Source organism: Cydia amplana, chromosome 7, assembly GCF_948474715.1.
Source record: "Cydia amplana chromosome 7, ilCydAmpl1.1, whole genome shotgun sequence".
NCBI classification, from domain to species: Eukaryota; Metazoa; Arthropoda; class Insecta; order Lepidoptera; family Tortricidae; genus Cydia; species Cydia amplana.
In genome coordinates, this window is record NC_086075.1 from 3,245,354 (window position 1) to 3,270,847 (window position 25,494).

The 25,494-nt window shown below is 36.6% G+C and overlaps 1 protein-coding gene across 1 annotated transcript in view; it reads left to right on the plus strand.

Moving 5' to 3' along the window:
• Positions 1–25,494, plus strand: part of LOC134649408 (acid sphingomyelinase-like phosphodiesterase 3a) — a 93,034-nt gene that overhangs the window by 53,528 nt on the left and 14,012 nt on the right. Inside the window, exons 2-4 of the mRNA XM_063504158.1 lie at positions 14,059–14,177; positions 14,491–14,556; positions 19,833–19,983. Of these exons, the coding sequence (XP_063360228.1) occupies positions 14,108–14,177; positions 14,491–14,556; positions 19,833–19,983 (287 nt within the window). The 5' untranslated portion in view covers positions 14,059–14,107. The remainder of the gene's footprint in view (positions 1–14,058; positions 14,178–14,490; positions 14,557–19,832; positions 19,984–25,494) is intronic.

Sequence of the window (25,494 nt, forward strand, 5' to 3'; positions counted from 1 at the left end):
AATTTCAACAAATAATTTCCATTACATGTATAAAGTAATCGCCCATTCGATTAACGATTACAATTACAAAATGTAATTATTAATTATATTTTGAAATTAAAATTTTAAATTAATTACTTTTCTCAATTACAATTACTTTTATTGAATGCAAATTTTCAATCATCTTTATTTCCACAATCAGATGAAAATTTTTGAATGAACTTTAAATTCGTCAATCGTGCATTATTGACAATGTTTTTATATTTTAAAAAATGCAAATGAGTATTCTTTCAAGAATTTGTACAAGAAAAAATAATGTAATGAGAAATCCAAGCATTTTTTTATAAAGAGACCTCACGTGTATTTTTCTAACAGTGAACGAAACTAAGAAAAAATACCTACCACATGAGTAGATACTTTTTCTCGGTTTCGTAAACATAAACCTTCACTCCGCACTTTAAAATAGTAAGTCTATTTAACAAAAATAGAAAAATAACAAAGTCACAAAGTAGCCGAAAATACCTCGCGTGATTTGTGCACAACCCCGATCCAGCTAAGAGTGGAATTTTAAAAAGTTTTTCTTTATAATTACTCCAAGTAAATTTATTCATCTTTGCAAATAAATAAAAAGGTTAACGAAAAGTAATCGAATAATTAAATTACAAATTAATGTAATCGTATTTGCATATTACACAGCTAATTGAATTACATGTAATCAAATTTCCATGTAATTAAATTACAAAAACTTTAAATACATACATGTATTAGTTCAATTAGTAATTAAATTACACAAGTAATTAATTACGCCCAACACTGCTGCTCGTTAATATTAATTAGTTCGCCGTTTCGCTGTTTGAAGATAGCCTTGAAGAGCTCACGACCTTATTCAAAATCTTATATTCATCTATTCTATCTGATCTTATCTTGTCCCAGCACAGCTGTGATGTTTGACGTGCCTCGTGCTCGTTAACGACTTCACATTTTTACGATTATTTTAAGAGCCTCAAGAGCTTTCTTATTGAAGACAGCGTCACAAGGCAAGAACTTCTAGCGTAATTAATTTTGTATTCAAGAAACGTCTACAAAGGATACCAGAACATCTCTAAGCCGCACATTATTATGAACCTATTGTAGTAATTGCCATTAGATTTTCGGCGAAGGAAAACTTTGTCCGGAAACCGGATTATCCCCAGTAAGGCCTAGTTCCATCTCGGGCTGAAAAGTCAAATTGCAGTCGCTTTCAAAAGAAACTAGTGCCCGAGCCAAATTCTTGGGGTTAGGTAAAGCAGACCCAAGATCACCAAAGTCAACCGAAAGCTCTCCTGAGCTCCCCATATAGATAAGCTATGAGGGAAGCTAGGCGGTGCATGCTTCGCACAGCGCCGCCTAGTTCGAGTCGTGCCGAGGCATGTACGGACGTGCTACTTTGCAATCATCCACTCGCTCGCAAAGTTAGTGACTTAAGACGCCCGGAAGGGTAGATGTAAATTATAAATCAAGCGGACACTGACACACCTGGGACGCCGGACTCGGCTCCTTTGCATAATGTCCATGTTTATTTTACGACTTTCTTATTATTTTTTATTAAATTAGGCCTTTGACTGGTTTAACTTTTATAAGAATTTGAAAGTGCCGAAATTTTTTTAGGGTTCCGTAACCGAAAACGCATAAAAAAAATGCATTGTACCTAGCAGGAAATTAGGTAAAATTATAGAAGCATAAAATGAAAAAAAACCCAGAAACCTAGTTCCACCTGTGAGCTCCAAAATACGACTATATCCATCTACATATATCATGAAAGAGTCCTGTCATTCTGCACTGAAATGTGGAAAATGTAAGGAAATCTTCTCAGAAAACGTAGTAACTAAATGGCTTAACTTCACTTGCCAGTAGCTGCTTTCTTAATTATATTAATTTACAGATAGATATTAGATAACTTTAAATTGATGTTCAACAAAACTTTACTTTTAACAAAGTAGGGAACATTTGTCAATATTACTTATCCTTTTAATTAGGTACCATTACATTTTCCATTCCTTATGTTGGACTACAGCAACTTAAGGTACCTAGTTAACTACCTTTGATTAACTTTTAATATTTACGTGTTTAGAAAACCACTTAAATTATCAACGTAACACGTGGCGTGATAGGGCACGTACCAGAAACACTTTGAAAAAAATGTGAAGCTTGATAATTAAATTAAGTCCTTATAGCATTGTTCTAAGGTCGTTAATGTGTTGAACAGAATTGTCAGTACACGGTGAAAAATACACGCGTCAGGTACTCGAATTTAGACGCTTTTACATTGCATTAAGGTTGTTAATGTGTGTGATGTTATACGGTGAAAGAAGCGTTCATTCAGGCGATTAGCGATAGCGATTTATTTGAGACGCCTCATTGAAACTATTTGATAGAAGTATTTCCTTAAGAGGATACTATGCGGCCACTTTTCCATAAAAAGTAGTCCTTATTTTCCTCTTTGGATATTGAGATAATGGAAAATGTTTTAACATAATTATTTTGATGTAAATATTCAGAGAGGAAATTGGGGACTACGTTTGTGTGGAGAAATGGCTGTTCCCTTTCCTCTTAAAGGGCTACTGGCCCACGAAACGTTTTGGAATAAATGACTTTTGGAAAAATTTACGTCTAGGAAATGTCAGGATATTCCATTTATAGGATTCCGTATTTCATGACAACCATACACACTATTACACACAACTCTCAATGAGGCCTATATTTGGGATAAGATACTTACCGTTTAATCGTACCTGACCGCCTACCGCGAGCCACGAACGAAATTTTCTCTCTGTCGCACTTACGTACGAATTTACATGTGCGTCAGAGAGGCAACACTTCGTTTGTGGTTCGCAGTAGCCCTTTTGATTGCAAGGTAGTGCTTGAATGTGATCCCATTTTTACAAGCTTTTTATTAAGTTGCAATGTAGGTACCTAATTTATGTACATATGTATGTAACTATGTATGTAATTTAACTTTCAAATTTGACCCACTTCCCGACTTCCAATGAAGCTGAAAGTTTGCATACATATGTAAGTCAGGTGACAATGCAATATTATGGTACCATCGAGCTGATCTGATGATGGAGACAGGAGATGGCCATAGGAACTCTGTGATAAAACAACGAAACCTAATTGTGTTTGGAGTTTTTAGAATTGTCTCGATGAGTATTAGTTGTCTGCGTAAAGAAAAGTACAGTCAGCGATAAAAGCTTGTACCAAAAATGAATTTTTGCCAAAGACTTATTTAATCCATCTACCTACTCCAAATAGGAGTAAATAGGAGAAGGAGGAGGAGGAAATAGGTTGAAAATTTATTAGCAGTGCCCGCTAATCGCTTCTCTCAAGCCATAGCCTTATTGTTAAGAAATCGATAGTGCCTGCGTTCCGCTTCAACGAATTCAAAAGAAAATGTTCCTCAAAAAAATAACTTTCGACTTTGTAAAGTCCTAATTGGAAATTATTTGGAAGAAAATTCCGACTAATTTATCTTAATTTATAATTTATGTTTGAGGCGTTTATAAGAAGGCCGTTAGTGTTATTTTTACAGTGTAGTAGACACAAATAAATCAGAGTTTTCCTTTTTTACAATTTACAAGATATTCTAGCTTAGTAACTTTTGTCTTTTTAGAAATAGTGCAATTTTGTTGGACGTTTATAAAGTGCTAAAACAAGTGAATGTGTACCTTTTTAGGGTTCCGTAGCCAAATGGCAAAAAACGGAACCCTTATAGATTCGTCATGTCTGTCTGTCTGTCCGTCTGTCCGTCTGTCCGTCCGTATGTCACAGCCACTTTTCTCCGAAACTATAAGAACTATACTGTTGAAACTTGGTAAGTAGATGTATTCTGTGAACCGCATTAAGATTTTCACACAAAAATAGAAAAAAACAATAAATTTTTGGGGTTCCCCATACTTCGAACTGAAACTCAAAAATTTTTTTTTCATCAAACCCATACGTGTGGGGTATCTATGGATAGGTCTTCAAAAATGATATTGAGGTTTCTAATATCATTTTTTTCTAAACTGAATAGTTTGCGCGAGAGACACTTCCAAAGTGGTAAAATGTGTGTCCCCCCCCCCCTGTAACTTCTAAAATAAGAGAATGATAAAACTAAAAAAAAATATATGATGTACATTACCATGTAAACTTTCACCGAAAATTGGTTTGAACGAGATCTAGCAAGTAGTTTTTTTTAATACGTCATAAATCGCCTAAATACGGAACCCTTCATGGGCGAGTCCGACTCGCACTTGGCCGCTTTTTTTTTTATATTATAATCGATTTGCAATCAAATTAACTGAACTATTTTTCGATGTATCTTAAATTATTTGTATAATGACTACTTACAATCAATTACGTCGGAAGGGTGCTGACCTGCAGCGAGTGTGGCTGCACATTTACTGCAAATATTCGATTGGCTATGTCAGTCACCTGAGAGCGCACCAGCGACGCTCTCAGCGGTAGAAATTAGTCGCTGTGGCCGAAAACGGCTAGGAGATGATGACGATGACAAATGACAGATGCCAGATTTTTACAATAAGAATACATCAAAGAGGTTTACAATATAGTTATTTTCGATACAAGTGCAAAAAAGAGGAAATTCGAAACGAGTGGCGATAAATTCAAACACGACCGAAGGGAGTGTTTTAAATCGACACGAGTTGCGAATTACCTATTCGCACGTGTATCGGACAACGTTTTACAGTACATATGGCACTTTAAAGTTTCGACATACGCACGAAAAGTGCTATTTTACGCACTAGTGAGGAAAAATAGCCCCATATGTACTGTAAAAATAATAAAGGAACTAACACTCTTAATTAGTTTTTTTTTTCAAGAATGAGTGACAGTTAACTTATGATTTAAAAATTTCTTGCTACCTATATCGATATCACTTGAGTCGATATTTAATTTACCATTAGCACCGCACAGGTACATTTTTGCACCCGAAAAAAAGGGCTATGCCTATAATATTTGCAAATATCACACCAATTTTTGACGTGTATACCTTTCAGTGGCAGCCATAACACAAATATGGGGCATTATCTATGAAAAGGGACCTTATTGTCGATGGCGCTTACGCCGCACAGCGTCGTACGGCATTGTATTTATATCGGAGCATCGTTAATAATGGCGTAACCGCCATCGACAATAAGGTCCCTTTTCATATATAACGTCACATATAAACGAAAGAGGGTAGTAAAACACCGGGTAGCTTAGAAAATAATCGTAAAACAAAATGCTCGGTATATTATATTTGCCCGTTTCATAAATGAATTTAGGTAAACAGGCTGCTGAAATAAGGCATACCTACTCGTACTTACTTGTAAGGCATTATGGGGTCTTAACTTATATGTGTCTAGAATTAAGTAAGTAATAAATGTTTTTGTTTTTCACATTAAGTATGTACCTATGTTTAAACTCTGTATTGTACAAAACACAAATTTATGGCACAGGATAGGCAGTACAAAGGCGAACTTATCCCTTTAAGTATACCTACGTTTTAACACGTTTAATTTAAACCTCAATGTGCAAAGTTATACTAAACAACAAACTTAAAAGTACCTAATAGTTAAAATAAGTAGGTAGGTCCAAGTCGCATTTTTTAGAATTAGTAAAATACTTGCGATATTTATTCATCATTACTGGTTTGTACATTTATGGTTTTCTATGGGAAACTAAAAAAAACACGATTTCGGGGTTGGGCCCATAGTAGAAGACTAGAAGTTGCTTATACTCGTATGACCTTCACATTAATTTCACAAAATAATTTCGAAAAACACCCCGTATATCCTTTGTTAGTAGGTATAATCCTGATAAAACTGGATTGCCCGAGGAACTAAGGTTTGTCTAAACAAAAAACCTCATTTGCACTCGGTCGCACAACAAATGTCAATCTCTCCGCAGCTCGATCGTTAGTCAAGAGGGGAGGGTGGAGCAAGTTGTGCGAGGACGCCTTAAGGATGACTCACACTAGGACAGGACACAACTTCGTTATCTATGACGGGTGGTCGTGATCACGTGATGGTTTCTATAGAAAAATAGACTAGCTTGATTAAGGATTCTGTAATGTTGCTAGATTAACAAGAAAAAGGAAGAATTTAATGGCTAAGAGCATTTAGCAGGTTAGTATTTGGGAAAGCTTTTTAGAGTTTTTTATTTTATTTTTAACATAGTCATAGACGGAGAGACAGACATACGGGTAAGCAGAAATAAAAACCGACCAAGTGCGAGTCGGACTCGCGCACGGAGGGTTCCGCACCATCAACAAAAAATAGAGCAAAACAAGAAAAAAAAAACAAGCAAAAAACGGTCACCCATCCAAGTACTGACCCCGCCCGACGTTGCTTAACTTCGGTCAAAAATCACGTTTGTTGTATGAGAGCCCCACTTAAATCTTTATTTTATTCTGTTTTTAGTTTTTGTTGTTATAGCGGCAACAGAAATACATCATCTGTGAAAATTTCAACTGTCTAGCTATCACGGTTCGTGAGATACAGCCTGGTGACAGACGAACGGACGGACGGACGGACGGACGGACGGACGGACGGACGGACGGACGGACGGACAGCGGAGTCTTAGTAATAGGGTCCCGTTTTTACCCTTTGGGTACGGAACCCTAAAAATAGACATGTGGAAAGATATACATATACAGGGTGCCATTTGAGTCGTGATCAGTAATATGTTTTTCTAACTCCATAAACAACGAGCAATTTAATGCCCCTACTCTTACTAAAATCAGACAAGATTTTTTTATATTTTTTGTTTATTTTTTGTCATTTATTTTACTTTTATAAGTGGATTTAGGATATTACAACGGCTTATTAAGATATTTAAATTAGTAAATTGAATCGCCTCTTTGAATCGGAACTATCATTGACATCAATTTTGTCATTTGTCCCAGTTAGAAATAAAATTTACTTAAATTTTCATTTGAAATATCTTACAAAGCTGTTTAAATACCACATTTCCACTTGTAAAAGTAAAATAAATGACAAAAAATAAACAAAAAAAATATCTAGTCTGATTTTAGTAAGAGTAGGGGCATTAAATTGCTCGTTGTTTATGGAGTTAGAAAAACATATTACTGATCACGACTCAAATGGCACCCTGTATACAGATAGGCAGATAAAACAGACAGGTAGAAAAGTGGAAATAGGTACAGACAGACCGATGAATATAATATTGATAAGGTTTTGGTTAGCAACAATTCATGATGCCAGATATCATATTTGTAACTCTAGATAATACTAGTTCTATAAATAAATAAAATAAAATGCGTTTATTTCGGACAGCGTATCCATATTACAAAAACTAGACAACACAAATAAATTTACAAAACACACAAACAATAAATCAACATGCACATTATCCCAAACTTACATTAAATTTTACAAATTAAATAAAAATTATAAATTAAATTAAATTATAAATTCAATTATCAAATATTTATTATTTATTATTATTCTCCACATTCTCATTTGTCATAGTGCGCATGTGGCGCATGAGACTTCGCCCAGTGGCCAAATATCAGGCTGTCATGAGCCCCTGCCACCGCGGTCAAGAGGCTGTTGACGCTGCCGCGCACACGGCGCATCAGGGACACGACGCGTTTGCGCATAATGGCATGGAAATCGTCCGTGTGTGCCTCCGCGAACATCCCCGAAGCACTGCAGTACCGCGGCAGCCCCATCAGCATCCTGAACGCGTTATTGTAGAGGACACGCAGCGCACTATAAGCTTTCTTTGTGCAGTTGATCCACAGGCTGCAAGTGTAAAAAGTTTGGCAATACGATCTGAACAAGGTTAATTTAACACTTGTTGTGCATTTTGCAAACCTGCGGATCAACATGTTGCTTCTCACTGACAGTGCCCTGCGCTCCCTCTCTATGTCTGTGTCATCATTTTGAGACGCAGTGACCCAATGCCCCACAGGTACTTAAACTGTGTTACTAATTTCAACTGAACGCCCTCTAACATGACTGGTGGTACTATGTAGTTCTGAGTGTCAAGAACACTTGTTTGACACTGTCATATCCGATCTATATCGTTTCAATATCTAATATTTAACGTATTCGTATTGTTCGAATACGGCTGTTAATCACCATCGTGTATTCACGACTCACGACTAAACCGCCGGCTCTCTTAACTCGCGCCCGGTTGAGTCGAGTAACTCGCCCAAGTGCCCATTTGTCCGTCACACTGCCCGCTTCAAGTGGCGGTCGAGTGCTGTCCGGCAGCGCTTCATTCCGCTTACTTAGACAAGCTCGAGGGGCCTACACATTTACATATAGTTATTCGATTAAGTGTTCTGCAGGGTAGTCAGATTTAAAAGGAAAATAGGATACGGAACAAAAAAAGTATACTCGTCCTTTTCTTTTGGGTGCTAGTACTAATGTAAGACAAATAATATTATGATTTTCTCTGTCTATGTTTGAAATGAGACAGTCCTTTGAAAAACTATATTTCACATTTCTTGATAATGTCGTTAGTGTGAAGATTAATAATTTAGTCCGTTTGTTTGTTTTTATTACATGTCTAAAATTTAAATTCTGACAAATCGTAATTTATATAGATAAAAAATACGAACAGTCATTGATATCAATCAATCAAAACTAATTTAATAACTGATCGTAAATAGTCTCGCAAGACAAATTCCAAATTTACACAGGTTTTTTAAATTACTGTTACGGGTGTAAAGTTTACTCGTGTTTTAATTCATGATTTATTTATAAAAAAAATAAAAATAAAAATAAAATAAAATGCATTTAATTCAGACAAACATGGTCCATATTTTTGATAGTCAATACATCTTATCAATTTAAAACTTACTTATAACTAAGGTTCTTAATATATTGATTTTATGGGTTTACGTTAGGTAATGTAACTAAAACAGTATGTCAACCAAAAACCCTATTAGGGTCCTGCATTCTTAAATACACGGCAGCTATAAAATACTTTACTATAAAAACTTTATTTTGCCGCAAAACGCTATAGTACGTCATGAGTCATGAGTCCGACTCACACTTGGCCAATTCTATTTTTACTTTATCAATACACGGAGAAATTGAGCAAAAAGCTATTCCCCTTTTACTGATCTTATCTTTTCTATTTCAATGTTCGACTTGTTTGCGCTTTGATTTGTTTCGTAAATCGTTTCTTTGCTTTGAAAATCACAGCGAATTGATCAATCTATGGCGTCTATCAAAACATCGTAAATAAATAAATACATAAATATTATAGGACGTTTTTACACAGCTTGACTAAATCCCACAGTAAGCTCAAGAAGTCTTGTGTTGTGGGTACTCAGACAACGATATATACTTATTATTATAATATACAAATACATAAATACATAGAAAACACCCAAGACTCAGGAAGAAATATCTGTGCTCATCACACAAATAAATGCCCTTACCGGGATTCGAACCCCGGACCGCGGCTTCACCGGTCACTACCCACAATGCTAGACCAGTCGTCAAACGTATATTCGGTTGTTACTTACGAGTACACACTATAAAACTAAGATCTTTCCAATTTTACGAAATATATCAACAAAATAATTATATCAGTTTATAAATATCATACACTGATTTCTGCGACTATGAGCAGGCGTGTCTCACTCCGCGATTTCGTCGCTTTGCTACAGGTAGCTAAAAGTACATTCGTTCGGCCCCAATTTTGGGGAAAGCCATAAGCCGCGCGTGGCGCTGTCGCCACCTAGCGGCCATATCTGTACTGATCGTAACAGACGCGTTTTGTTAGAGAGTGAGTCTTCTGTACTTAGTACTATTATTTATTCTGTGCTATGAGTTACAATCTTCTTTGCGTTGCGGAACCGACTGCACAACAGTCATTATTTTTATCTGAAGAATAATAAGTCGCAGTGGAATTTCGTGGAATATATTTGATACATAAAATAAGATGACTGACGGTTGATTGTACAGACATTACAATAACAACGGTTTCATAGCAACCTACCAACATTATCTTTTATCTTTTATCAGCTTTCCAAATAAACGATTTCTTATAAGATTATATAGATTATATAGCCTTAAATTAGATCCAAAATCTTCTGCCTTTACTTTTATTCTCATTGAATGCTCTCAAAATGTTATTACCAGGCATCGGAGTTTTTATCGCATGGTAAGACTAATAGCAAGCTATGGAGTCGACATTTGCCATAAATGTAAACTCTTATTCATACTCATACTCATGATTAATTTTATTTAATATGTAGTAACTATTTAGTAATCTGTTCTCGATTACTAAATAGTTACTACGTATATGAGTTTAATGATGATATGACACAGATATGTTTTAAAATAAATGTATGTTTTAATTGGGTGTACTTCACAACTCAAGCACACTTTTCAGATCATAGCAGATTTTTCATAGTCATATTGTAAATCGTTGTATGGCTCTATCCATGCCAAAATTGCAGCTATTTCTGGGTTAGGCATAATAATTAATTATGGAATATTCCACAACGTATTTACCACTTACAGATATAAATAACTACTACGTTTGCAATCACCAGTGATTGACACATGACAAATACTAATCAATTTTATCAGCGGTCAGTACCTACATGACATTAGGTCTTTCGCAGCGATGTAGTTTGTATAAGTAGTTGTATGTTAAAATAATTGAAGTTATGAATTCATAATGTAATAGAAAAATATTTTTATATATAATTCGACTAAGATAATATACACGACCGACCGCTCTAAAGGCATTTTAAGATAAATGAAATATGTAAATGAGTATGAGTATGAATAAGAGTTTACATTTATGGCAAATGTCGACTCCATAGCTTGCTATTAGTCTTACCATGCGATAAAAACTCCGATGCCTGGTTATTACTGTGGGAAGATTTAACGTTTTCGCAACTGTTAGCCATCTTGTAAGCAATTTCAAGGACTTTAAGATAAGAATCTCGGGCAGACAGTAGCAAAGAAAGGAACAGTAAAGTTACGAAGTCGTTGAATACATTAAAAATATGATTTTTGAGATATACATACATTATTATTATAATCACGCCTATTTCCCGGAGGGGTAGGCACAGACCACGGCTTTCCACTAGCTGCGATCCTGACATACCTCTCTTTTGAGATAATTATATTATTTAGATATTAATTGGGTTGACAGTTTCCTCGCTCAATCCAACGAGGAAATGCTTTAGATCTTTTTAAATATATTTTAGCTAAGTTTTATTTCTGTAATATTTTTTGATTAATTTGATCCATTCATTTTCTTGTCGTACCTACTATATGTTATTCTAAATAGTATTATATCTTTGTCATAACTTCAGTTATTAAATACATATGCAAATTACTAGGTATGTTTTATTTTTGAAGTGTTTTCAATATTAGCTTTTTGATTATTTATATTTATTGGAGAAGACAGGAATAATAGTTTTTCAAACATTTTACCGACTTGCTTGTTTCTTTTGTAACTTGCTTTACAGAATGCACTAAAAGAAAGCATAGGTACATATGAACGAATTATGTTCATAAATTGGGTATGCACTTTTACAGTCGTGTGAACCCTTTAGAGACAGACCTACTGCGGCTTCCACCTTTGTCAAAAAGGGATTTGCTTGGCAAACGTCCCGTGAAGGGTTCGCACGGGCTATTTATGTTTACTGACGGTAAATTACTTTGTGTTTGTGTCTTTAAGGCTCACGTAAATTATAAAAACGGGACCTTACCGATATATTGTGCCCAAGTTAGGTTAGAACTTGTATTGTATACCTACTAATGTTTGTAAGATTTTGTACTGGATAGTTGGACCCATAGTAAATAGCTTTATACAAATCTACATGTAGTAATTTCGATTTCACTGAGTACAAATTTAGAAAAGACGAAATAAGATCAAACCAAGTGAGAAAGATGGTTCTTTAATTTATTTTCCTTGCATATGTGCGTAATGTTCATAATATAAGTACATACCTAACTACATCTTATGTATTTTTGTCGGGATATGAAATCGAGACAATTCTTTCTTATTAATATAACCCAGTGCATACTATGCTTTTGGAAGCACCATTCGGTGAAGTTAATACTGACTGATAAAATGATGGTATTTATATATTTTTTTCTGTAAATTTGGTTATTTCTTTTGCCATTCTATTTATTTACATTAATGCTTTCCAGAATGACCTTATTTCAATTCAATATTCAAGATGTACATCTCACCTACTTTTCTTCCTCCATGATGTAAAGGGAAGGTTAGTGTTAGGATTTTGTAATCTATGTACAGTCACCAGCAAAAATATATGACTGTGGGCAGCCATGCAAAAATATCTGATGCTCCATTGGAGGCATAAGTATATGACGACACTACCTCGATAAAAATATGTGATGCTTTGTGGCCGGCAAAAACATCGTTAGTCTGTATCCGCATAAATATCGGATCGGGTCGCTTAAAAATATTTGACGAGTCATAAAAATAAAAATAATGTCATTACTCTCATCTGGCATAAATATCTCTCCACTGTGAATGCAAATACATGGGATGGCAGACGGACCGCCTATATATCTGACACGAAATTATGAAATATGTATGTCATCAATCGGCAAAAACGAACCATACCTGGATAGCATAGAGCCTTAAATTGTATGAAGTGATTTGACAATTCACGAAAAGAGTGCAGACTTGTCATTGCATATGTCTGTCTCACGTATTTCATTTGCAATTTTAAATTGTGACATAATTCAGGTAGACTTTTAATAGAAGATGTGTAAGAAAACTAATAAACCTCCTTACATAAAAAAGGATGATAAAGAAGTCAACTTGTGGACTGTGACAAGGACAAACAATAATAGCGCTTTCGCTGCTACTCCTACTGAATGATACATAAGACTATACCGTTCGGTCATTTCCCCCACCCCTCATGCCAGATCCAGTTATATACTAGATTCATGATATGATTGCAATGCCTTCAAATTTACAAATAAATTATATCCATTTTATTCCGTCAAATCGATGATAGAATATAATGTGAGACAGACATATACAATGACAAAGTCTGCACTCTTTTCGTGAATTGTCAAATCACTTCATACAATTTACGGCTCTATACCAAACATGTATGGTTCGTTTTGAAGGTCGATAACATATTTGTGATTTTCCAATGTGTCAGATATTATAATAGGCGGTCCGTCGTCCATCCGATGTATTTGCTTTCACAGTGGAGATATATTTATGCCAGATGAGAGTAATCAGATAATTTTGATTATTATGAGTAATCAAATATTTTTAAGCGACCCGATCCGATATTTATGCGGATACAGACTAACGATATTTTTGCCGGCCACAAAGCATCACATATTTTTACCGAGGTAGTGTCGTCATATACTTATGCCTCCAATGGAGCATCAGATATTTTTGCACGGCTGCCCACAGTAATATATTTATGCTGGTGACTGTACAGCTTTTTGGCTGGAAGAACCTATTTGACGCCGGCTACTACACAGATTGCGCGCTTCTGTAATCTGAAGACCCTTTCACGGTCAGCGGCGTTGCCCCATAGATATACCCCATATGATAATATGGAGTGGAAGTATCCAAAGTAGGCCTTTTTGACGTTGTCGGTGTGCAAACTTTCATCCCCTGATTTGAATATTCCTGCTTAAACCGGCGACCGGTCTGGCCTATCTGCCTGTGAAGCCGATGGTCCTGGGTTCGAATCCCGGTAAGGGCATTTATTTGTATGATGATACAGATATTTGTTCCTGAGTCATGGGAGTTTTCTATGTAAGTAGTCTAAGTATGTATTTATACATAGTACAAGCTTTGCATAGTTTGGGGCTAGGTTGATCTGTGTAAGATGTCCCCTGATATTTATTTATTTATATAAAGCCCCTTCAAGTAAACGCAATTAATTCCTATTCAATCGTATATATAAATAGTGACTTCTCTAGTCAATAAATCATTATCATCATCATCATTGGCCTTTGCGTCTATTCCAGACGATTTATGGCGTAACACCGGTGTGGTGTAGTCAATATACATATACATAATTTAATGACCAATTTGTTTGTTTGTCCGCAGGCAAATGAAGGATGACTGCGTCAGCGTCAGCGTCATGTAACTCAGTAATATGAATCTCACTAACTACGTCGTGTACATCATCGGCCTGTTTTGGCTAACACTGACTGATGCGAAAATTGGTAAGTCTGGATTATACTTATCACTGATTTTAAATCACGATTTTAACACATTATTATTTACGAAAACGTAATTGAATTCACTTGGGTCGTATTTCAGCAGACTTACTGTCTGTGTTGCAGTACCTACCTCAACCGTGTAACACTTGCTAATGTAGACAGAAACTGTTTTTACACTCTTTTCTCCTTATCTTCTAGCTCTTTTGTCTCACCATAATACCGACATACTCGTATGTTTCAAACTAAACACCCGCCGCTACAAATCCACCTGTGGCACATTATTTTCAATCCGCCCTGACCGGACTTTTGTTCGCAGGTTACTTCTGGCACATCACTGATCTCCATTATGACCCGTTCCATAACTCCCTGGAGCTGCATAGAGGTTTGTTTATATTATAATATATATATGCTTTTATTTATTGTCGCCTTGTGGTTGCGGTATGCGGAATATACAGAGGGGCTACAGCGAAAACCGAATTTCGCAAATTGCGGGCATTTTTCTCTGTCACTCTAATTACGCCTTCATTGGAGTAAAAGAGAAAGATCCCCGCAATTTGCGAAATTCGGTTTTCGCGGTAGCCCCTCTGGCTGCTTTTGTAATCACTGTCCAAACTCTGAGGGGTGAATGTACTCGTATGTCATACTGAACAACTTTTACTATGGGGCCAACCCCGAAATAAATAAATAAATCTACCGTCTCATACATTTTGGTCAATCAGAAGTCAATGATTTCTATAGAACAGCTGATTTTTTTTTCGCGATTTCGGGGTTGGCCCCATAGTAAAAGTTGTTCAGTATGACCTACATTTTGACCCCTCAGAGTTTGGGCAGTAATAACGAAAGCATCCTGTATACTTTAATTATACGGTTAATTCACGCGTGCTGTTGTCTACTCCGATATTTATCAAGTATATATATTTACCTATTTGCCGGTAAGCATAAACAAACTCACGTTGATACAAAATTACTTATTATCATGTACTTATTAAAAACAACAAAATAATGCTATTTTTCGTCCGTTTCCAAGAAACCATTAGCACATGTTAGAATCCCTGGTTAAACGGGATTATTAAAAAGCTTCTTATGTTTTCGTAATCTTGAATGTGTGAATGAAGAAACGCAACATAAAATTTATGCTAGTAATTCAGGCTTGGGAGTGAAACAGTATTCTTTGACAGGAATAAAGTACCGTAATGTTATATAACTAAGTGGTGCAAATGACAAACCCGAGAGAACAAGAGAAGAGAACTTTCCTTCAAACATTTATTTAGTACATTATACAGACATTTTTTTTATTAACATACATTATGATCCTGTTCGCTAGGTGCACGACTGGTGCTGCCCTCATTTTGTCGGACTTTCTACGTTAAATCTTATGGAGGAAAATTAGTTCAAGCGGCTGCCGCTAGTACTAATGTGGGACATTTCATAAGATTACCTGTGTTTGTGACGATCAGCGCCACTTCCCTCTCCACCGACTTCGCACCTTGCCAAAACCCAACTTATAGGCACTTATGAGTTAAAAATACGTGCCTGTTGCTGCTAAATATGTGCTTATAAATAGTAAGTTAGGTATATCTAAGTCAATCGGACATATTGAAGGCTGCCTACGTGCCTACAATATTTTATATATTTAATTTTAGGCTGATGTTTTGTCGTCTCTCACAATAAAAATCAGTCCGCAGACGAAGCCATTTTCATCTTGAAATATAATGCCCTATTGTCCCGCGAATTCGACGAAATGCCTAACATGCCAGCAATGTCACGAAACCCATCAATGAAGCCGGAGAAATTACAAATAAATTTATATCACGTTGAAAGGAAAATAATAACTTTAACTCCCCTGGCTAAGTAATGATGTAAAATACTGACAAGTGTGTGGGGAGATTTTGGAATGTCATGACCAAACTAGAATGAACGTTGGATTGTCATGACAAGTCATGTCATTATTCATGATAGTGTCGGGCCCGCAGAAGACTGAGCAAAAGCTTTCGACATAAGATTTTATGTTACCTACTATGACAATTGTAACAATCTGGTTGTCAGGCCAAGAATACCTACACGTTTTTTGGGATGATTGTATATCTTTAGGGGAATAAAACCGTATTACAGCATTTCTTAAGACGAAAGTGGAGGATCCGCGCGAAAACACCTTTTCATACAAACGAAATCCTCATTTTCCTCTCTGGAAATTAACATTATTGAAAATATTTTGACACAATTTTGTTGTATATCAACCACGCCTATGCCGCGTTTCGAATGTTTAATTATTATAAGAGTTCAGAGCATTTAATTTTTTTTATGAGATGTGTTTTTCGCTCCTAATTTTCATAATAAAAAAAAATCGGAAATGTCAAACGTAGGGGCATAGCTATGGTTAATACACATCAATTTATGTAAAAACATTTTCCATAATGTCAATATCCAGACAGGAAAATGGGGACTACGTTTGTATGGAGAAGCGACCATCCCCTTTCCTCTTAAGGATGGGTTATAGTGGACCATCTCGTAATCAGATAAGTTGCGGTATTGCGTTACCAGTCTGTTTCCAAGGTTCTATATTCCCGGGACTTGGGTTATTTATTTAATGCTCCGTCTCAAGAGGGCAGTTAGGGCGGCTGTTGGTCGCGCGCGGTATGATCTGTGAAATGACCAACATTACCAGGTTGAGTTGCTAGTTTGTAAAGTTTTTGATGATGTTTTATTATAATTATAATTAGGAACTTTTGACGACGAATGCACTTATTTTTGTTTTTACAGATTAAGACTAAGAATGGGCAAAGTTTTATAAAAACTTATAGAGTAGGTAACTAGTTTTTTATTTTAATAGTGTATGACTACATTGACTATAGGTATACTATAAAGATGCTTCTGTGTTTTTTTTTTTAATTATCTACTTATTTTCTTACTCATCTTTTTTATCACGGTTGTCATAAAATTTTGTCGTAACGCACATATGAATAAACTATAAAATTACGGTTGAAACAACTTTTACGCCTTTACATTTTCTACCGTCTAGGTCACTATGAAACCTTCTAAGCACGGGGCCGTAATTCCGTCACTGTTGTTAACTTTCTCTTTATTATGTACTTTCCCAAGAGACAGAGGCCGATTCTGATTAAACAGCTTGTAATGGTTTTGATCTTGTTATAGTTGAAACTTGACACGTCTTGCAGTGCATTTCACGCGCACCAATGAGCGTAAACGAGTTTCCTATAATAAAACCACTCCTGTCAGCATCAAATCAGCATTACATACACACCAATATAGGCTAGATGACAAATTTTCATTTATGGTATCAATCAATCAGGTTTGTTTTTAGGATCAAATGTCTATACCCCATTGCATTAAAGCAATACAAAAGTCAGAAATGATAGTCAATGTCCGACCGTCGTACTTCACTCGCGAAACGCCCCGAACAAAACGCTATATGAACGTGACGTCAAGGTCACTGAGATCGCATCTTGAAGTATGAACAAAACAAGAAAATTGCATTTTGGGCGGTGAAATATTGCGTTTATGTATATATATTATATACATAATTATACATATATAATTGCTATACAATCCTTTTTTGGATAAAATGTGATGAATAGAATGGTAGGTTATGCTTACTTATCTCGTTTTTGAAAGTAAAAAAAAAAAAACTTAAATTTTGAAACTTTCAGGTGCTGTATTTTTGTATTAATTCCATATATTTTTTTAATAACCACAATGTTGTGATAAATTGCTCGTTTGCTATCTATTTTACTAGATTTTGTTATAAAATTCAACATGTGACATCATCCCTATTAGCGTGAGCGAATGCCATAGGTCGTGTCAAAACCATATTAAACCCATAACAAACGGTTAATCAGAATCAGCCTCTTTGTCTTTATTATTAAATTTACTTCCCCTAGAGAGTTTTTATTACGACGTTGCTCTCGCTAAGTTTTGGTTGTCTTACGCATAATTATTACTACTACTTACCAAGCACATACGATTATTTGAATTTGTAATTTGTCAATCAGTCATTTCAGCACAAAACTAATACAAAACCTGGCTGATTGGATAGTAAATTTGCATGCAATGCATCTGTCATTTTAGTATCATTTATTTAAAAAGAGCATAGGAGTCAATAGTATCATTTCAATTGTTTTCATGTTAGTTTGATACCAAACACCAACCTCAGGTCTTAGATTTAACCAAATTAACTGCTATCAAAGTTTGAAACTGGGACGGAAACTACAAGTAGCCCCTTAAGTGTTGTTTAAACACAAATCTAAAGTTCTAATTTGTCTTTGTGCTGGAACTAATGCCGATAGTGGTCTTATAATATATATAAAAGCACTATAAATTAGACTCCAGCATCCTTTGCCTTTAGAAACATATTGAATAACTTTAAAATTCAATTGATTGACAGATTTCTATTGTGTTAAGTGACTTCACTTTTAAAGATGACTCACGCTAGACCGGGCCGAAGCCAGGCTGGAGCTTCCGGCGCTTCCTTTTCTATGGAAAGCACCACGTGATCACCGATCAGCCGTCATAGAAAATGACATGCCTTACGCCTCGGCCCGGGCCCGGCCCGGTCTAACGTGAGTCATCCTTTAGACTACCATTCAAATTCTAACCGCACCAGCGTGACTGCTACAGTATTGGAGAATACTGTAATTATAATTATAATTGTCTCCTAATAAGGATCATCATTTACAAAGAAAAACACAATTGAATATAAACCAAGAATATAAATCGATGTCAACGTACTTAAATAATTTGGAATTGTCATTAAAATGTCAACTAAAGATAAAAATATCACAAAAGAACTAAATGTCATGTTTAAAATAGACGGGAAACTGTTCTCAGGCGCCATGTAGCTCGAAGCAGTTTTCCCGGAAAGTTAAGTCGTGCAAATTGAGATAATATATTCTGTCTAACATTATACAACCTTCAAATCAAGGGTGGGCAGGCTCGCTCCATCGTAGGCCACGTCTTCGCCTCGGCTAGTCTGTGGCGAATTGGCCATGACTAAGCCCATTAATTATAAAAAAATAAATAAAAAATATCAGTACATCGAACAGGTATTGTGAGTACAGGGGCCTTACCATGATGTCTTATTGCGATTCTGTTTAAGGCCTAAACTGAATTGCTAAAGGACGGAGCTAAATAAGTCGCATAACTCCATCCCTTAGCAATTCAGTTTAGGTCCTAAACATAATCGCAATAAGACATCATGGTAAGGCCCCTGGACTGCGTCATTATACGTTGAGACCCAAAGAGCTTTTTACAGGGTTGCCTGCACAGAACAAGTTAGAATGGCGCGGCGATGCGAGCAGGGTACGTGTCGCCGCCGGTTTTGAGCAAACGCTCGTATGCTACTCGCCCGCGCTGACCAAAAACGAAGTAAACATGCCTTTTTGCGCCACAATAACCTTCAGATTAAGAAGCCAGACATCAAATCTGTCTAAAGGAGGCGTATCCATTCACCAGGCACACAAGTTTTTACTACCGTTGCGCGAGTGTTAGTAAATGTGGAGAGGAACGAGCGGCGACACTGGTTCCGATAATAACTGCGCGCGATAGCCATTCTTACCTCTTTAATAAGGTTCTGTGGTTGCCTGTCTTTTACACCGTTACTTTTAGAGATTTACATTTTCTAACTGAACATCTTCTCCCCAGGATGTAGACACCGGGGCAGCATGGAACACAACCACCGGAACGAGAGGCACAGAGACCACTCCTGCGATAGCTCATGGAACCTGATACAGAGCGCGGCCGCGCTGATGGCGGCGCGGCATCCCGACACCTTGGAGTTCGTGCTGTGGACTGGGTAAGACACCCCTCGGCAAAATTAGATGCTCTCAGACAACTGCGCATGCGGCGGTCGCTTTTTTTGGGGTTCCGTACTTCTAAAGGAAAAACCGGAACCCTTTTAGGATCACTCGTGCGTCTGTCTGTCTGACTATTCCGGGTCATAATTATTATGGGAAGTGGGTCTATTTTAGCTTGCCAGATTTGACCAGAACATATATACTTTGTAAATTAGATAAAAGTAACAAATAACAATTACTTAACTGGGTAAGCTAACTATTCCAGCCCTGATTTCAGACAGTTGGTATGAAATACATCCACTGAGAGCCACAAATACCACTCATTCGATGTTTTCGACACCTTGGAGTTCATTCTACGGTCTGAATTTTTTTTAAATTAGTTTAATCATAAAGCAAATAAAAACAAATCCATATTTTTCTACGATCTAGGTGAAAACTTTGAAATATTTTGTTTTTACCTTGATAGCGTCTATTCACAACTGTAACCTACAAGGAAAAACGGTTCCACTAGTATTGAATGTTCATTAATTATCAGTTCAGTCTCTCTTGGGCCCTAGACAATAGATTCCAGATGAACCAGTCAGCATAATTAGTGTACGAGGTCTAGTTTAGTGATTGTGTTGTGTGAATTTATTATCAGCTGATTCTTGGAAGTCGATTGATTTAAAAATAATTATGTTATTGTTTTGAACTTTACTGATTTAGATGCAACCTTGACGATCATTCTGATGATTTACTTCTGTGCCTGGTATCTCGTGCACAAATCACTTCATTTTACATGCACCAATCATTAAGACCTATCTTCAAGATCGTATCAAAATAAGATCAAACCGAAACAAGTTATTTAATCTGAATCGGGCTCATGCTTAGTAGTGTAGAAATTGTACCAGCGATATCAATAGGTATTTTTATATTATACCTACTTGTATTTGATGTCTACAAACATAACTCAATAACGTAATATCCGAATACCTTTTGTCATGCAATTATTATACCTAATAAATGAAGAAATTATTATATCTAATAAATGAAATTGTGTATTTTCACGTACTTATCCTAGAAAAGAATGGCAAAGCCAGACAAAAGGTATACAAATTTGTACCTCGAAAGTCTAATTACTGTAATAGCCATCGTAGATTACTAAGAAGCAACTATTTATTGAAAATGAAATTGAAAATTATTGAAGTAGGTACCTAAGAGTCCAGAACGTAGACTACGTACACTACGTAAGGTATGGGAGTAAAATGTTCACCTGCTTTTTGCTACCATAACTAAAATATTTAGACCAAGAATTTGCAGCCAGACCAGTGTAGTCACGATCCTTAGTGAGCAGTGGGTACCGAACGCCCAACCTCTAGATGCATGAAGTACTTATCGATACTGAAACAAGACAAGTGCCAACCAAGTTCTCATGAAATTAAGACTTTGTTATGAGTTATACTTGAAGAGTATCTAAGAGTTTAAGCTAATAGACATTTTTCTCAACAGATTACATATGTGACATCCCACGGGTAAAGGTACCTTATGGCCGTTGGCGCTTAAGCTATTATTAACGCCGCTCCGCCGCCGCGCGCTATTATTATTGCGGCGCTATGCGACGTAAGCGCCAAGTGCCATAAGGTACCTTTTGCCGTGGAACGTCACATATAATTTTCAATTTTGTATACCATACTCAATGCTTTTATCTGCATTGATAGGTTTCAAACCTAGGTAGGTACATACTAACAAGTTGTCATAAACAACAGGTACCTACTCCATTAAGTTTTCGGGATGTAAATGCGACAGCTATTGACTCCCAAAAGTAGTTACAAACTCCTGATTGCTCTTGTCTCACTTCGCCAAGCAGCCAAAGCCTAATTTGTAATACTAAAGCTTGTTTACTAAGCAAAGACACCGGCAATATTAGTTGTCTTAGTGTTCAAATGAAATATTTATTAACATCAGGCAAACTTTGGAGAATTAGACCAAACTCGGGACCTTATTAATCAAAGTTGCAGTGTCTTTGGAACTTGGTTCATTGTAAAGTAGTTATAATTTATAAAGGAGTAAGCCTCAATTTCGGAGTTGAGGAGGGGTTGAGCTAAATATTCAGAGTGAGGAGTAACTTTGAATGTGACCAGCTTGACGTTCCAATCACTTGGCTTAGTCTCAAGCTCTGACTAACCAATATAAGAACTCATGATCAGCTGAAGTAAGTCTAGTAAGTGCTGCTCTCATCTATAATTCCCCTGCCTAAAGTTATTAACCATAACGGAAAAATTAAGAAGCGATGGAGCGCGCCATGTTTGGCATTAAATTTAAAAACCAGATCCCTAAAGAATGTCGAGACTAAGTTGCGCGACATAGGTGATGTCCAACCAAGCTTAAATTTAGACGGGACATGTTTCCAGGCAGAGTTATGGTAGGTAGACCAAAATTTTGACGGATTGGTGGCCGCTTTCGGGCAAAAGAAGCGCTTGGTGTCAGATAGACGAAATTTAGAAGATCGCGGGGTACTTATGGATGAGATGAGATTAGTCCAGGACCGGGATAAGTAACGTAGATGAAGAGAGGCCGCAATGGTTCCAGCATACTCAGCAGTGGGCGACAGGAGGCTAAAATGATGATGATTATGTTGATGAACCAGAACGGATATGATGGTCACTTGTCTACGTGACAGTGTTATAATGCACCTGCGAGGTATTACCAAGTGACGGGAGCTATACGACGTCCTGCATTGTTTGGAAGGTTACCAACAGAAAAGTATCCGATTGCGTCTTTCGGTTCGCATTCGCCAGTCAAAATCTTTAATTTTAAGGGCTACTGACCTTAGCTGTTACAAGTATCAAGGTCATATGAAACTGGTTCTACCGAGGGCTCAACTCTCCCGGACTCGCTCAACGGTAACACTTACATGGCCAGTTGGTTATTATGCATACGGTCCATGCACATCCCGCCGTAAGGGAGATATAATTTCCTTTTGTACTCGGACAGAGGATCCTTTAGTTAAGTACTTTAGCAGTAAATGTGGAAATTCTAATGAGATTATGGTGAATATTACATGCAGATGCGATGTGAAACGTTTTGTGTTATAATAGTTTTTGGAATGTTTAGGAACTAGTTTAACTACTTTTTGGTGCAAATAAGCTGAAAAGTGTGTCTGATAATGCCGCATAGATCGATCCCACTCCTCGAGCGGACAAATTTTTGTGCTTGTAAATTAAAATATTCGGCTTAGCTTAGCGATTTCAATTAGGTATATATGATATGACGATATGTAGGTACATACTGATAAAAATAACTGTTTAATTTTCTAGCTGTTGACATCAGGCAGTACCTAAATAGAATGAACAAATATATATTGCTGTGTACGCAGGGTAAGACATAGTCGACATACAATAGAATTAAATTGAAAATTAGATTGTTAAAAATTTAATTGTTTCTTGGTTATTTTTTTATCGAGCCTACTACCTATTGGTTTTGCTAGGAGGCTGCCCTTGCAAAAATTCCAGAGGGGCTACCACGTAAACGAATTTCGCAAATTGCGGGGATCTTTATATTTTACTCCAATGAAGGCGTAATTAGAGTGATAGAGAAAAATGACCGCAATTTGCGAAATTCGGTTTTTGCGGTGACCCCTCATTTTCGGTATGATTTATTTCATAGCATTTGCGTTTGTAAAAAAACTTGTAACAATTAAATACAAAATAAAATATAAAAATAAAATTTTGCTTTAAAAATAAAATTTTGCCCCTTCTTAATGAACTGTAAAATCCAATGTACTCCTGTGATTTTTAGCTTTAAATTTTCATTAAGTAACACATGTATTGGTTACGTACTCCCGAGCCGTTTACGCTATCCCAAAGATAATTATATCATCCCCTCCGTCACAGCAAGCTATCGGGAAAGGAGCACGTGCCAGCGAGAGGGTCTATTAATATTTCGCCCGTTAATTTATGAGCATACCTAATTTAGGGGCTGAGATAATAGAAGCCAAGAGATACCCGTACAAGCATACAGTAATCTAGGGCATTATTTGATTTATTGATGAGGATCAGAAATCTCAATCAAAATGGTGATACCTACAATTAAAAAAAAAGGAGTTACAAAGTACAGTACCTATCAGGGAACTATTGCATAATAAAATACAAGCTAATACTTATTACATACAAAATTACTAATAGTATTTTATCATGCAATAGGCTGGGGCCTTAAGCCCGCGGGTCTTTTCAAACCTTTAATCGTCTATTATAATTTTCTATGCTAAAATGATTAGGGTTATTGAGCGTCGAGGAGGCTTCAACTAACAACCTTGACTTTTAATTTTAAACATGCTATAGAAAGATTATATTTTTTAAATACGTATCTATTTAATTATATTTAATTATTATTATTATGCGGTGGTGGCCGAGTGGATATGACGCCCGACTTTCAATCCGGAGGTCGCGGGTTCAAATCCTGGCTCGTACCCATTGGTACGAAACTCAAACTCATTAGTTTTTCGGAACTTATGTACGAAATATCATTTGATATTTACCACTAGCTTTTCGGTGAAGGAAAACATCGTGAGGAAACCTGCATACATCTGCGAAGAAATTCAAAGGTGTATGTGAAGTCCCCAATCCGCATTGGGCTAGCGTGGGGACTATAGCCCAAGCCCTCTCGCGCATGAGAGGAGGCCTGTGCCCAGCAGTGGGACGTATAAAGGCTGAATTATTATTATCTATTTAATTAAGTTTTCACATGGAAAAAATGGTTTTCCTCGGTTTCCCTGGGTTTTCTTGAAAACATGAACAGCCTTAATTATTTTACGATTATTTACTTATGTTAGTTCACAATGTCACGTTAATGTTATACTACGGCAGTAAAGGGTTGTTTAGTATTTCGCCTTCATGCTATACTAACTTATTTGAGGTAGCGAGGCTACTGGCCGGCGACATAAAAGGGTGTAGAAAAAACAATAGCTGCCAACTTTAGTGTCACCATCACGCGAAGGAGTAACATATCCTAATATTCCTAATTACAATATAAAACCGAGAAAACCTATTCACCGTGTAACCAGGAAGCAGCAATCTACCTACCGCAGAGGCCTCTGCCAGCCGCAGAAGGAAAACCCACCGGTAAGCTCAGTTACTCTCTCATAAGTTAGTATAGTAGGTACACCAAAAAATACAGTCCATTTGCTCATTGGCTTTACGCCACATTTTCTGGTCCTTCGAGCCGGATCTTAAATTTCCCAAATTTTGATCCCTACCACATTAATTTTTTCCCCAAAAAATACAGTCCATTTGTTCATTGGCTTTACGCCACAAGGGTTATTTTTTGTTTAAAAAAATGGCGATGCCCTAAATATTTCGTGTCAAAAGGCGTTATTTCAACCTTAAGTATGTATGAAAAAATCCCCACAATTTCCGCCATAACCACAAAAATCCCGCTTTATTCCCATTCTCTCGAATCCAGGTAGAAATCTCATTTTGCTGCCGGACAAAGCCCGGAAAAATCCGGTAGCCGTCTCAGCCGGACGGTTCACG